General features: G+C 26.8%; 1 protein-coding gene across 1 annotated transcript in view; it reads right to left on the reverse strand.

Annotated features, from left to right (window-relative positions):
• LOC107449150 (hemicentin-1) overlaps positions 1–16,308 on the reverse strand; it is a 252,775-nt gene that overhangs the window by 144,534 nt on the left and 91,933 nt on the right. The window contains exon 2 of the mRNA XM_087150194.1: positions 11,125–11,454. Within this exon, the coding sequence (XP_087006320.1) occupies positions 11,125–11,454 (330 nt within the window). The remainder of the gene's footprint in view (positions 1–11,124; positions 11,455–16,308) is intronic.

Genomic DNA, 16,308 nt, shown 5'->3' on the forward strand with positions numbered 1-16,308 from the left:
CAACTTTGAAATTATTTTCATAAATTAGTTTCTCTCCAAAAACTGTTGCAAATACCACTTCTTTTTTTCAAAAACATGTACAGGGAGCAAAATGAGAAACGGACTATTCTGAATATTTTTTGATCTAATGATTGGATCTTCATGTTCTACGTCTCGATCTTAATGCTTCGAAGTGATGACTTCAAATATGCTAATTAATTAGTGCGGATGCTATTTTAAGTTGAATAAATATACCTTTTTTTGACGAAGTTGGATTTCTGACCCCCAAAATATATGGTGTCGGCACAAATACGGTCCCAATAGTTTGGGCAGGAGAGCGGTCCAAAGTTTTGAACCCTTAATGTTAATTTTACTTTGTGCGGATTTCACCATATCTCGAACCGCTTAAGCGAATTTTAAAAATTTTGCGCACAATTATAAAATATATTTATCCAAAGATAATTCTCGGCAAAATATAACTTTTAGTAAATATTTATTATAATTTCACTTTTCATTTGAGAATTGACGAAAAAATTTTGAATGGCAAGGTATGCAATTTTTTTTTAATCCTCTTAAGAAAAGAAATTTCAAATGACAAAATGCAGAATTTGAGTGAAATCTGTGTATTAGTTTCCGAAAAATAAGATTCTGAAAAAAAGTCGCATTTTTAAAACTTTGCTCAAATGACAAAGTAGGACATTTGTTTTATTTTTATTTTTATTTGTTAAGACATCTTAATTGCAAATTCTACTTTTCAAAAAGTTAACATTTGCAGAAGTTTTCATAGAGGAATTAGATATTTATTTTAAACAAATGAAAACTAATAATATATATATATATATATATATATATATATATATATATATATATATATATATATATATATATATATATATATATATATATATATATATATATATATATATATATATATATATATATATATATATATATATATGTGTGTGTGTGTGTGCGTGTAATATACAAGGTTTATAGTGTTATCATATTTAACTTGTTGTTGGAGAAAAGGGTATAAAAATTAATAAAATAAAGAATCAAAGAAAAATTTAAGAATTCAAATTGATTAAAATTCATTAGTTTAAAACATGATTAATTAGAAATTATTATTTCAAAAATTAAAAAGTCATTTCTGTAATGAAGAAAGAAGCAGCAAATGTAGTTCGTAATAGCTTTGAAGTGTTTTTCAAAGACCTTTTGATAAGGGCAATAAAAAAGCCAAGGTTCACATTTGAATTCAAACTATAATTTTAATTTATATATATCTTCCTGCCCTAGAGAATTATCTAGGCTTAAGACACAATAAGGTTTTCCCTCCTCGATGAAAATTATCAAAATCAAGGAATAATTCTGAATTTTTATTTAAATTTTTATGATCTCAGAATATGCAGCTTTGAAAATTTCATAAGTATTTGAAAATTATACTACAAATTCTTCCCTAAAACTCTGACGTTTATTCATATTAATGTTTAAACATAGAGGTAAAATATGAGTTAAACTGAGACCTAACAATTATGTAAGAAAATAGCGTAGTAGCGCAGTGTGAAAACAGTTTTTTTTTTATTTATTTTTTACAAAAAAAAGCGTTATTTCATGAACGACGCTCTGTTAACTTCAAACGTTTAACTTTTGATGCTATTTTCTCATATGGAATTCTCACGTTTTTTCTCACGCTGCATTCCAACCTTTCAGGGAATAGGATTCAATTGCAATCAATTGGATTCAGTCAATAAATATATAAACATATGATGTGATTACATAATTGTTCTCATATTTCTATCATATTAGGTAAATTATTGAAATAATTAAAATTTGAATTCGTATAACTTGAATTTGAATTACATTAATGCACTAAAACTAGTCATTTGGGTAATTTTATATTTAATCTATTAATGTTATTTCATATTATTTGTCGCATATATTGATGTATATCAGACAGGGATCTTTTTTAAAGCTAATATTTTTATTAATAAAATTTATATTCTAATTACATATACACAATAAAGCTATATTCCAACATTTTCACTATAAGTTTTTTTTCAGTAGGATATTCGAAATGTAACAATAGTTTTTAAATAAAAGAAATAACCCTAAATCTAAAGAATTGTTTCAAATATGTTTCCTTTTAAATTACGATGTTTGTAAACAGTTTATTTTTTTAAACTAAACTCTACCATACACTCTCATTCGTACACAGATCTGAGATTCCACGAACGATTTACTTAGATTCGATCGAATTATTCAAATCTTTGCGACCATGTCGTCTTTAAATTCGTTTCAAGGGAAATGGCAGGAACTGATAAATCCAATCACTTTTCTCCTTGTTTCAATGTAAAAGGAATTTGTTTAACATGCACCTGTCGTGGCTTTAGCGCAGTATTATCCGATGAAAACCCCGATGTTATCTGATTTTCGATCTTCTAAGTTTCCGATCGTTATCTCGATACTTGTTCGGAATCCGCTCAGAAAGAGTGATGCAAAAAAAGTTTAGACAGTTGGAAAAGTTTAACTTTCATTTCTGTTATCTCATACAAAGACGCTTCAAAATATTGCACAACTAAATGGCGTTTAAACTTCTTTTTCTTTTTTTTTCTTCGTAAATCTGTATTTTGTGGATAGGTTTACATTTCAAACTGATTAATAATTAATTATTGTTCTTATAAAGAATACACTTAAGTAAAATACTTTTCAAAATCAGAAAAAAGGATCCTTTTCGTTCAGTTCGGAAATAATTAATTCTGAATTCTGTTTCTAATTTGTCAAAATTCAACGTATTACCATAAAAGTTTTGCGTGGCACTAAAAATTAGTTAATAAAATAGTTAAAATGGATTTACAATATATCTGTTTTTATCACAAGCATTGATGAACCAACTGTTCCATAAACTAAATCTACATAAATATTTTAATCTTTCATTCTGAAGTCTTGTAATTGTAAACCTAACACATATAGAAAGGTAACAAAGTGTGAAAGTTTTTGACTAGATACTGTTTTACTTTGAAATTTAAAAAAAATGCTTTTAGATGGTCATGGGCAAAAATGTATCATTTAACCTGTTTGTGATGGAACTTCCCAAGTTCTTTTTTTTAACCTATGGGTGTATTTAATGTTAAACATAGGGTTTTTAAGGGCAAGAAATAGCTTACTATTCTTAATCTGATATCTGGGAGATTTTAAACCTTTAAATAGGTAATTTTGTACGTTCATATGGAGACGGCTTGCCAATTCTAAGTTAATGATGTAGAAAAAAAGAAAAATAAACAGTACGCAAATGATTTAGTATTACATTTCAAATTAGAACTAATATTGAGGTGAGAGGGTTTGCCTTTGTGGCCTTGATTTCTATCACCCAATTCGGGCGGTTTTGTGCATTTTAGAAATTTTAACGGAACAGTATCAATTTGAAGCAAACTTTTAATTAAGATATTTAATTTTCTCTCGTCAAAAAGAAAAGGAGAAATTTTGCTCTCTATTTCTCGTGCCCGTGAACTTTTTGAGCTAACGTATTCAAAAATAACGTGCCAAAATATTTTAAAAAAACCTATTTCTTACCCCGGAATCATGTTTAGTATACACCAGGTGACAGTGCCAGACTGTTTGGGGTGTTTAGAGATAGTTTTTTTTAATCAAGATGTCAACACTCTTATTTCTTTTTTTATTTCAAGCAAAAAATTAGCCCAAAAGTTAAAAATGAATTCATATATTGTACACACATGCGAATTAATAAAAATTTTTTAAAAATAAAATAGGCACTTTATGACTGTTTTCTTCAAACTATTAAAGACCATTAAAGGGTTCAAGCATTCCAAACATCAAAAGTAAAAGCGTAATTATTTTAATTATTATTATACATTAATAGAAGTTTCTTAATATCTCAAGTTTAAAAATTGTAAACAATGAAATTTTAAATTAAGCAGAAAGTAAAAAAAAAATTGGAGACATAAATCAAATCATTATATGCCTAAATATATAAAAAAAAATAATTTTAATTTCAAAAATTCTGTTTTACATCAATCATCTATTTCTTGACTATAACTTTATTGAAATATTTGTTTATCTTAGAAGGTCTTCTTAAAGCTTAGTCATCTGACATAAAAATATAGTTGTGGAGTTTCAGTGAAGCGATTAATTTAGTGCTGAATTAGTTTGTAGGATTATTTCTCGAACAGAAATCCCCCCAAAAGAAGCCACCAAAATTACTACTAATTTGCAAAGTTCTAAGTAAGAAAGATACTTAAGGCTGCATGAAAGGTAATAAAAAACATTCTGCTTAATTCAATTTATGAGAAACAAAAGAACGTGATATCGAGTTGCAATTTCTACGTTTTAGAAAAAAAAATGGAAATTAAAACGCTGATGCAAGGTGTTCATTTTGGCTTCTGTCTAAAGAAAGTTAGGATAGAACTGATTATTTACAGAAGCAAGAAGAAAATGTGCGATGACACCACTGGCAAAGCCTTTGGCGTAATTGGCGCAATTAGTTTGTCACATCATATTACTTTTCACTGATCACTTTCTCAACTAATGAGATTGCTTTGTTTAACACGCGCTGACTCGTCGCCTTAGTCTGTTTTTTAAGCCATCTTATCGTCACATCCGGAGGAATTTTGCAGACGATAAAAGGGTTGTAGCAAGCTAAAAAGAATGTTCTTTCAGACAAGTAAGAGCTGGGATCAAAAGTGGAAAGTTTTGTTTTCACTATCTGAATATAGAATCTCTTGGAAGTGCATAAAGAATTTTCGCTGACCCGGGCAATTTTGGTTTTATACTAAGCTGGCAAATTTTATTAGGGTTTTCAGAGATGAGTTGACGTTTTTTTTCCCTTCTCACTTCTGCTTAAAAGTAGATAAAATATGCAGTTCGAGAAATCGAATTTTCTAGTATATGCAGCAAAACGAAAAGTTGCCTTTGAAAGTAAATATCTGAGCTATTTCCTTTTCGACAAATAGAAGTGCGGAACTGTGCAAAGATCACTATCGCTAAGTCAAAAATATTCCTCTTTGTGTAAAAAAATTACCAATAAGAATAAGTTTTGATAAAGTTTAAAAAAAACTTTTCCTCTCCATTAATTTCAAATATGTATAATATATTTTAAGAAAATATTTAAAAGAGAAATTCAAATATAATATCTTATACTCTATTTCAATAATAATAATTTTTCGGACTATGAAGTGTTTTCGATGTTTTTTAATTCTAAATTTTTGTGAAAAATTTTAATAATTTTTATTGATTGATTTCCATTTCTAGTAAGTAAAAGCTAAAAATTAGTGAATGTTTGTTTAAATTAATAATTCACGATATTATTAAAGTAATTAGAAGATTTATTTAGTAACATTACTCACACATACTCGATCTGGAAAGTTATCACGTGCTCTTCCATCGTTGAGATACAATTGTGATTTGTCTTCCTCTTTTTTCCCTTACATTTTAAGAATCAAAATAAATTTATTGTACCAATTGAATTCCTATTGTCAGTACAAAATGATTTTTACATTTGCACATTATTTGTGATTGTATACTGTTATTTATATACTGTTTAACTGCACATTTGATTGAACATAATTTAGAGGCAAAGCGATATTTATTTACTCTTCTTTTTCCTCTTTACTATTTGCCTACAATTATTTAAACATTTTATAATTATGTTAAGAAAACATCGACGTACATTGACGTACCAAAACATAACTATTCAAAAAATCAAGGTAATGATTCTATCTTCGTAATAGATCATGTTATATGGGGAAGTGAATGCAACAAGAACCAGAAATGATTACATATGTTGTTGTAGATGTAGTTCAAAGGTATTTTATCGTAAATGGAATGTTTGATAATTAGGATCAAGTTAGCAATGTGTTTTCATAACTAAAGTGCTGGAATCAATAATAAAATCAAATTTACAAAGTGAATTTATTAACTGTAATTATTATTTTAAGAATCAGCTTCAATATAAATGGTTTACAGAATTCCACTAAGAGGAAAAATTATATTCCTTGTCCTTACGTGTTCACAAGTTACATAAATAATATTAATTCCAAGTATATTTTAATTGATTGAAAATATTTATAAAGATCTTAATGTTATCTATAAATTACAAAAAACGTACCTTGAAAAAATTGATGCAACATTTTTGATTAATGCATTCAACTCTAATTAATTATTTGAAAAGTAAAGTTAATAAACAAAAAAAGGAAACTAGTTAGACGAACTTTTGAAATTTAACTCACTTAATGCATGTTTTACTACGAATGGAAAATATATATAATAAAATGCATCTCATTTTATTAACCTAAACATAATAACGTTACCTTCAATTTAACCGCAATGCGGTAAAGACTTAATTCAGTTATATTCTATTCTAACTGGAAATTATGTTTCATGCTTTAAAGCATTTTAATAAGGATTTTTATTTATGCTTTTACTAATCTCTTTTATCTATCTATTTTCCAGTTGTATGCGTCAATGTTTAAGTTAGAGGTGACTGTATCAATATTTAATTAAATGTAAAAATAGCCAGTTTTAATGACTAATACGAAAACAGACATTTTCAGAATTATCAGTCAAGCATAGTTGTTATTTATACAATTATGCTCTTTAGAGCTATTTCAATAATTCAAACACTACTAGTTTTTAAAAATCATAATATTTTTTAAATAATTTATTAAAAGCCATTAAACATAATAGTTACACTTGCATTTTATTTCATGCATATTTTTAAAATATTTGAATTATTCCTTTTTTTCAATTTAAATTTCGCATAAATGATCTTTGCAATTAACTAAACTACATTTTTTTCCACTTTATCTTGCAATTCTCAGTTTAATTAGCAAAGCGCATTTACTTTTAAAATTTTACAAGCATATTAGCTTGTCATTATGCTTCTGGGAATAAATTCTCAAAAAAACCTTAATTTGTAATTTGTTTCATGAATTAGAAAATGCTTCCCATTAATCAAATGGCACACCTTGCTTTTCAATACTTTTTCTCTTTAAATTGAAAAAAATGTCTCTTTTCGGCAAATGAAGCATATTTTTCGAGAGGCAAGGAAATCAAAAATAATTTTTGCTTCTTATTTCCTAAAAATTAATATCCCATTAAAGTCGATGCATAAGAGATGAAAAAAGTTTTTGTTTGCTATGAAATTAACATGAAATCGGTATTTAAACAGAAGCAGGGGAAAAAATTAAACCTTAAGTGTATCAACACATCTTTATGTAGATTAATTATAATTTGTGTCCAAAATTTTAATTAAAACAAGGCATCTAGTAATTAAACACTTCAAAAATTAATTATGTAATTTGAAAATTGTGCTATCGTAAAGAACTATTTTTCATTTTTTTAATTTTTTTTTATCTTGAAAATATTTAAAATACTTTTATTTTTAAATCATCTTATTTTTCTCGTAAATGAATTAAAACTGTAGATCAGAAACCAAATAAATAAAAAGACCTGTTAAAATAATATAAGAAAAAGTGAAAAATATTTTTTTTGTATCAATAAAAATTTAGAAATGCAGTATTTTTTTAAATCAATAGTTACAAAGAATTATAAATTTTCTTGTAACTTTATCCGTCGAAATTCAAGGATTTTGAGTTGTTTGCATGTCTTAGTCTGAACTCAAGGAACTTGAATATTATTAATGCACTTTATTAGTATTTTTGAAGGACTCTACTTTGAGTTTCATGAGTGCCTTAGTCTAAAATCAAAAATTTTGAGTCACTTTAGTGCCTTAGGTGGAGCTCGATTTTGAGTTTTATTCGTGCCTTAGTTGAAACTATATTTTGAGTTTTAATAGTTTTCTCTTGATATATTTAAACACTACTTGTTTTTTAAAATCATTATATTTTTTAAGTAATGTATTAAAGGGCATTAGAGGATTGCTAAGGGTCGGAATTCAAAAACCATGAATTTCATTAGCACCTTACTGTAATTTTCTAATAATATTTAATATTTAGTGTTTATTAAATTTAATTAGAAATTAACTTAAATTATAAACTGAGATTAAACTGCAACTCAGCCAAACGTAACTTGTTTTTACTTATATTAAATGCAACTTTAAAGTGTAGATTTGCTGTAATAAAAATGTATTTTCTTTTAATATCAAATACCAAGTAACGAAAGTCATCTTATCCTTATAGATGCAATGCACAAAAAGAAAGCACACACCCTCAATAAATTTTGATCCTAATGATTGGATTTTCACGCACTGGCACTATACTAGTTCGAGCACCTGAACTTTAATATGCTATTTATTTTTGTTCAAACGATGTTTTAAGATTTCAATTCAAACAAAACGTATTTTCTCTGAATAAACATACCTTTCTTACAACAGATTTGAATTCTTAACTATGAAATAAATGGAGAGTGACTGCAAAGCAGAAAATGTGGTCCGGATATTTGATGCAGGAGGTTCAAGAGTTTAACTTTATATTTTCGAATTAACTAGAGCAGCTGATATTTTAGGTTATAAAAATCAAAAACGCACTTTTTCCTAATAAATTCTTCTCTTCTTCGCAGCTGAAAGTTTGAACCAATTATTGTTAATTTTATTTTTTCCGCATTTCGTCAATTTTAGATGCAAACAGAAAAACTTAGCCCACATTGATCAATTCCATTTTATCAAAGATATTTCCTTGTAAAAAAACTAATTTTAATTAACTACTTTTTATTATTTTATTTAGTAATAGCAAAAATAAAGAATACACGTTTTTATATCATTTTAATGCATATAATTTTAAAAGGCAAAACACAAAAGTTGAACGATGAATTAAGTACATTTAAATTGATGAATTAAGTACATTTAAATTTTTATATCTTAAGATACACATTACGTTGTATGTATGTATCTTGTAAATCATGTATCATATAAATAATTAAAAAAGATGTGGAGTAACCAGAAATTTAAAAAAAAATATTGTGAATTATTTTTTGATTTTCAAAATACAATGATATTAAAATACACATGATGGTGAAGTGTATAGTTAAGTAGTTAGAAAACGGGATCGGTTGAAAGTAACGAAAAAGAGGAATTTTCGAGCTAATTAATTTTTTAATTAAAAATATGTATGTAAACCGGTAATTTTAATTATAAATCAATTTGAAAGAGCGTCATTGTCATTTTGAGTCAAAAAGCATAAATTATTGTATTAGTTTCAATAGACAGACCTTTTTCAATGTCAAAAATTAACTTAATTGGAATTCAGATTTCAGTATATGACTTATTTTTACATTTCAGTTCAATTTTTTTTACTAATTTTACGGTAGAATATTACATTATTTGATGTTTAAAGATGTTAATCAGGACTGTAAGAATAAATATATAGTACTTAATGATTCTTTAACTTATTATAGGTCCTACAGTAATAGGATGTCAAAAACTGTACTGTTTAACAAAAATCAGAGGAAAAGTTTTTTCACCAGCATGAATTGTTAATTTTGAAGTTAACTTTAATTTGAAATATTCCAATCTCCAGGTCTTAACGCAAGATTTTTTTCGAAATTTTTGGTTTAGATTTTTTTTTACTAACCTTACGATAGTGAGGTAGTATCAAGATTTTTAAGGTATGCATTAAAAGTTTCATTAAAATACAATATAAGTCTTGTTGTAGCAGAAATCACAGAAACAGTGTTGTTACCAAAAATATAACAAAAAAAGCATTTAAATCAACCCTTGTAGTTTCACGGTGGGACAATTTAATCCCATATTGAATATTTTTTTAACATTAAAAAACTCCTAGCAATTTTCAATTCTATGTATTCTATCTTTAGCATGCCCCTATCTTATTTTTTAACTCGATTTTCGCATTTTCTTATTTGAAAACAGAAAATGGGACAGTATTCACAATTTTAATCTAAAGATGAGAATATTACTAATGTGCTTAGCTTTACTCTGTGCTAGCTCTCATTCGAAGTAACTCATTAGTAATCTATTATATGTGACTAAATTAGCTGAATTTCGTGACTAAGTGACAATAAATTTCCAGCCATGAAATTAATTTTAAATGAATTTGAGTTTAGCGAGATAAAAAAAAACCAATGATGATCATCTGCAGAATTTTTTAATTATGCTGCATAGAGGATGGGGATTATAATATTCAATTTGATAGAGCCAACAATTTAGTTTCTAGCCAAGCACTACAGTGTTAGAATTTTCAATCTAAAGTTATGGTAAAACAATCTACAGCAGTCTTTCCATCCAATTAACCAAGTTTACGGTAAAGAGCATTTTTAACTTGATGGTTTTGAAGCCATTTACAACTGGTATGGTTGAAAAACTATGAATACAAAACTAAGCAGTTTCTTAACCATTTACAGCTAGCATGGTTTCAAAACCGTAAAAAAGAAATTTAGCTTGACATTAGAGCTAGGCTTTTCTCTTGATAATGGGTATTGGAGTTAGGTTATGGCTGGTTTGTTTTTCATCAGATGAACAGTGAGACGTCGTTTAAATAGTTTATCTGGTTCATTCACCTATAGCAAGAGATGAGGAATGCTAGAGTCTTTTGCGTTATGGTGCTGCCATCTGTGCGCGAAGGAGAGTATGGTATTTTAATAGTACAGGGTCACAAATTGAGAATTGTTAAACATTGGAAACTATGAGTTGAAGGGAATGGAAGAATATTTTTGAGTCAATTCTGGGAATCGAACACTCGTTCCGTCGGTCATGGAATTGACGGATTAGCACTCTCGGCTATAATATGTACTCAACCGCAAGGAACTAAGTTATGTCAATATGTGGGCCTAGTTAGCGCATGATAAAACTCTGGTTGCTTAACTGTATTAGATTAAATCAATTAATTAACGATTTTTCTCACAGTTAACAGTTCGAATAATATCCTATTTATGGTTATTTGACTGTTTTGTATTTATATGGTAAAATAAAAATTAAATAAATTTCTATTTAATCATTTTATCCGAGAAATTTATAACAGCGTACTATTTTACACATTTTCCAACAAATTTTAAACCAAACAAACAGTATAAATACAACATAAGCTTAGACGGGGGTTGGACCCAAAAGCCCTTATCTAGGAAATTTTTGAGCAAGGTATCCTGTTGAAAAAAAGTAAATACTAAACCAAAATCTTCGGGAAAAAAACTGGAAATAGATAGTCCTTGAACAACACTTACTCAGAGTATAGAGTCTCGTAAAGGATAAAGAAGGGCACTTTCCTCTGACGTAAGTGACGTCACACTTATACGTTCCTTCATCAAGAACGGTCAGACCATGCAGTTTCAAGTGAGCGGAATGGTCATTGAGAGAAAATGTTGCCCTTTCTGGCCCAGAAAAATCACCCATTGCGCGGGCAACACCATCACTATACAGATATTCTCTTTTCCACTCATTGGAAACGTTCTTTGTCCAAGTAATGAAGTACACTTTTCCACACGAGGGTAAGTCCACTTCACACGGCAACACTGCTGAGTCACCAATGAAGCCCGAAACAATGTGCTCTCGACCTGAAAGAGAAATAACGTTATAGGATAAATATATTTAGGAAAGACGACTTAGGTTTATATAATTACGTTTAAAATTGAAAGGAAAAAATAAGAAATTATTGACATATTATCTAAATAAATTTTAAAAAAATAGTTACTATTTTCTAACTTTTGTGAATCAGATGCATGATCAAGTTCTTCAGTTTACTTGAAATTAAACTGTAATCACATTTTGTATCTCTCAGTTCCAGAATAAAAAGAGATTTACTTAAAACATATCATTTAAGACATATTATATCACTGGCTGAAAACACTTGCTATTATTTATTTATAACGCTTAATATCATTTATTTATAATTTTTTATACCATTTATTGATAACATTTGGCATTATTTATTAAAAATATCTGTAGAATCTATGGAAAATCATCGATGAAGTTGGAATTATGGAGAAGTTTTTAAGTGATTCAGTTTTTGAAAACATATTAAGAAATAATGGAATAGTACAGAAAATGTAACATCACAAGATTAATTATTTTTTTTTTTATAATCACATTTCCAAAGTGAACTTTCCTGTACACTTATATATTTCCAAGAATCCTATTAAAATTAAATGGATGGTAAAATGAACTTTAATTTTAAAACAATGAACTATCGGGGAAAATGTGCTTAAAAAGCTTTCTTCAAAAATAAAGACACACGAAAAGATCGGCCAAACCGTGGTAAATTAAAAGACTCCTCGTGGTCGTTAGTCTAAAAAATTATCAAAGTTAATTTAAGAAAAATTAGTGAAGCTGCCTCATCCGATCATAGAATTATATATATTATTTGCTTATTTTTTAAAAATAAAAATATATAGTTATGTTTAAAATGATTGCATAAGAGGTAAATACTCAATGCTGACTGAAAGCAAAAAAGCTACACAATTGCAATGGACTTTTATAATCTTGAATATCTACACTAAAGAATTAGCAAGTTAAGAATCATCATCTATTTAGAGAATTTGATTTCCTCTCGAATGCGAATATAAATATTATTATTGATGAAATGTTTTTAGGATTAAATGTAAATTTCTAAATGAAATGTACTAAAATTTCTATGCAGATTTTTGAAAACTCATTGCATTACCTTTTTTTAATTTTATATTCTAAGAACATAAATCCTTAGCAGAGATATGCAAATTAGAAATATTTCTTTTAAATAATTAGAAAGGTAACGAGGTGAGTTTCGGAATGCTTTTTTAGAAGTTTTGCTACCAGATCTTTTGTTTTAGGAGGACGCTGGTCAGCTTATTATACACAATAGTTCTTAAAATGAAATTAGTTTGTTTATCAAACATACACACGGAACAGGGATAATATAAATCTGAATTCGAACTAGGCTTTACATAACCAAAGAAAATAAAAATTAAATTCTACAAAATTATTGTATAGAATTGACAGATTTACGTTAATCTTCCCATGAGAACAAAAATACTTTTAATTATACAACCAAAAACCCGTGCCATTTATAACAGTTCACGTGATCAATTTGTCATATCAATCCATTAAAACAATTGAGTTTGCTTGACACATAATCGTCTCTGAACTTGTACTCCCGTAAGTTCTGCAGTCAGCAGCTACATAACCAAAGAAAATAAAAATTAAATTCTACAAAATTATTGCATAGAATTGACAGATTTACGTTAATCTTCCCATGAGAACAAAAATACTTTTAATTATACAACCAAAAACCCGTGCCATTTATAACAGTTCACGTGATCAATTTGTCAAATCAATCCATTAAAACAATTGAATTTGCTTGACACATAATCGTCTCTGAACTTGTACTCCCGTAGGTTCTACAGTCAGCAGCTAAGCTTTATTAGAATTAGATTTCCACGATCATAGATCCAAAATTAAAAATGTTCCTATATTTAGTAATAATATGGATAATTAAGTGAAATAACTCATAATGTGTAGCTGGAGTGTTTTCTCATCGATTACATCACATTTAGCTCAAATGAAATCCTTCTTGTATTTATTTTTCCATTCTCCAAAGCTAAGGAACATTAAAAAAAGAACAAATTCCGGCCTCTTGGAGTAAATGCATTTGATTTGGGATAAGCGTTATCAATTATTGGTGATTTTTAATGGCACTTTTCAGAGTGTATATGAATGATCGATTTTTTTATTAAATTGAAATAATTACACCACAGTTTCTAAAGGTGCAGTGAGAAATTATTTAAATTTGTTTCAAATATAAGTAAAAGCCAGCATTAGTAATTTATTACATTTACTAAATACAACTCGCATTCAGCTTTAACATTAAATTACTTTGATTCACATAGTACTAAATGCTTTTTTAGCAATGTGATTTAATTATAGAGTACTTACTGTAAAATCAAATTTCTTTATTTTCAATTTTGATTCCAGTGACAAAAATTTAAAAAAAATAATATAAATAAACAATATAAATTTTTCCACACTTATTATAGTTCTTTTGAAACGTTACTTTTTAAAAACACTTAAATCTTTCTACTTCCATATTGAAAGTGGAGGAATTATTATTAAATAGCTATTCCCTGGAAAAGAAATGCATTTTTCGCTTTATCAAATATTGAAAATTTATTAGCATGCAAGTTTTATTAGGATTAAAAATGCATTATTAGTAAAACTAAGGGCTAACAAATTGCAATAATAATTCCATTGTGGCCATTTGAAATATGAAATAACATATTATTTAATATATAGTGTTAAATTGTACCAATTATGATGGACGCCTACTGTAAGAAAAATAAACGTTATTACTTTATATAAAAAGTAAGGAAACTTTCAATGGAAATCTTACTTTTAAATGCAGTCATTCAAGTACTTTTTATCCAATATTACTTCTTGCATAATTTTTTTAGCGTATTAAATTTGATTTTTAAAACCATGAACACTGTGAGATAAGGGAGCAGAAATGTATAGTTAGAAGCGCTAAGAGCAAACAAAAAGAGCTATGAACTTTGAGGTAAGAGATTTGATAAATATATGAATTGTGAAAACCGTAGACTATTATAGTAAAAACTTAAATAGATAAAAAGAAATTTGAAATAACAGTATTTGTACTCTTAGTGCCAGAACATTTTACCGTAATTTTCTCTAGACTTTTATCGCAGAGTACGATAAAAATATTTTATATTTAATTCGTTTTTAATCGTTCTCATATTTATACATAATGGGTTTTAATCAATGACTAAAATAATTTTATTGAATTGCAATTTTACAAATTCCAATAAATAAAAGAATGAAACAATTGTTATTATAATATATATACAAAGATTTTATTTGTAATTCAAAAAGTAACAGTTACTATAAATCGTTCAGCTACTATAAATCACTAAAGAGCGATAACAGATAAACTTAAATGCATACAGCTACCAGAAAGTAGTACTTTTCAAACAAAATATTCTGTCTTTGTATACTACGATAAATATTTATATTATTTAATCACTTCTGATGTAAATAAAACGGAATTGAATAAAATATATATTCAAAAAAGGAAAAAAAACAAAGTGTTGAACACAAAAGAAGCATTTATTTAACTGTGTCATGCTATACTTCAAAAAAATTTAATTAAATTTTGAAAGAAAGAGATATATTCGTAAAGTAAATATATTTATTGATTTTAAAAGTAGCTAAATTGTAAACACTTATATTTGATTTGTTATTAGACACTTAGTTTTCATAGTTTGCTCTTAGATATATTAGTTTAGAAAATCCCAAATTATTATTTACGTAAATTTAATTTTCACCACTTATTAAAAGTCTTGAATTAAACAAAATTCTCTAAACGTATAGCATTTTTCATTAAAAAGTTCCCTTAAAAGTATCAATTTTTAAATTTATGGTAAAGTTCTTATGTCTAACTTATTTTTTGCATTAATAATGGGTTAGAAAGAAATTTTAAGTATGATAATTGCAAAGTAAAAATTGAACTATCTTCTCACGTAATTTTAGTTTAAAAATCAATCATAAAGTTCAAAAAAATAAGCAAATTAAAGTTGCGCTTGCAGTAAGAGAGTTTAATTCAATGCATCTTCTGATCTCCTTCCATAATAAAGCATAAAAAAAAAGTATAAAAAAAAACATTTTTTATTAATAATGATGCTGTTTAAAAAAAGTAATAAAAATCGATCATTCTGTTTTATAAAATTTGTAAAAAAATAAACATATTATGACATAAAAACTAAGCTTAAAAACCTATACTAAGACAATTTTCTGATGAAGCAAATGAGTTATTATTTTTTTATTCATTTTTTATAAACATTGAAAGAGAGTATTAAAAGATTTCTAAATGCAAACTATATTTCCTTTTTTTAAACTACTTTAAACTTTTTAATGGACTGATTTTCATTACCTATAAAATATTTTTTTTTGTGAATAAAATGGTAAAATGCATTAACACATACTCAAACGTAGTTATAAAAATTTATTTTATGGAACTTAGAAAGAGTGGAAATTGATTTTTACTGGAGAGAGAAAATCGGATAATAAAAAGATATAGAAATAATGAGAATCAGTTTCTGAATTCAAATAGGGGAATCGTTATTTCAAGAATTACAAGGTTTGAAAAAAGCCATTATTTCGTTTCAATATTAATGGAGAAAATCCGACATTTATTTTTACATTTTTTTTTCCTTATTGTAAAATAAAATTATATACTAATCAGCACTTAAAAATATGGAAAGTAATTGTTTTTTTTTGTTCAACGAAATAGATATTTAGTATTTATTTTTTTAAATTTTGATGAAGACACATATCTTTCTTTTCATTTGAACTGTATGAAGTTACTTTTTCATTCTTGTACTGCATTGCTGCGATTTTTAAATATTTTAAAACATATTTGAAAA

Source organism: Parasteatoda tepidariorum, chromosome 8 (genome assembly GCF_982258835.1).
Source record: "Parasteatoda tepidariorum strain Cologne lab strain chromosome 8, Ptep-v5.0, whole genome shotgun sequence".
NCBI lineage: Eukaryota > Metazoa > Arthropoda > Arachnida > Araneae > Theridiidae > Parasteatoda > Parasteatoda tepidariorum.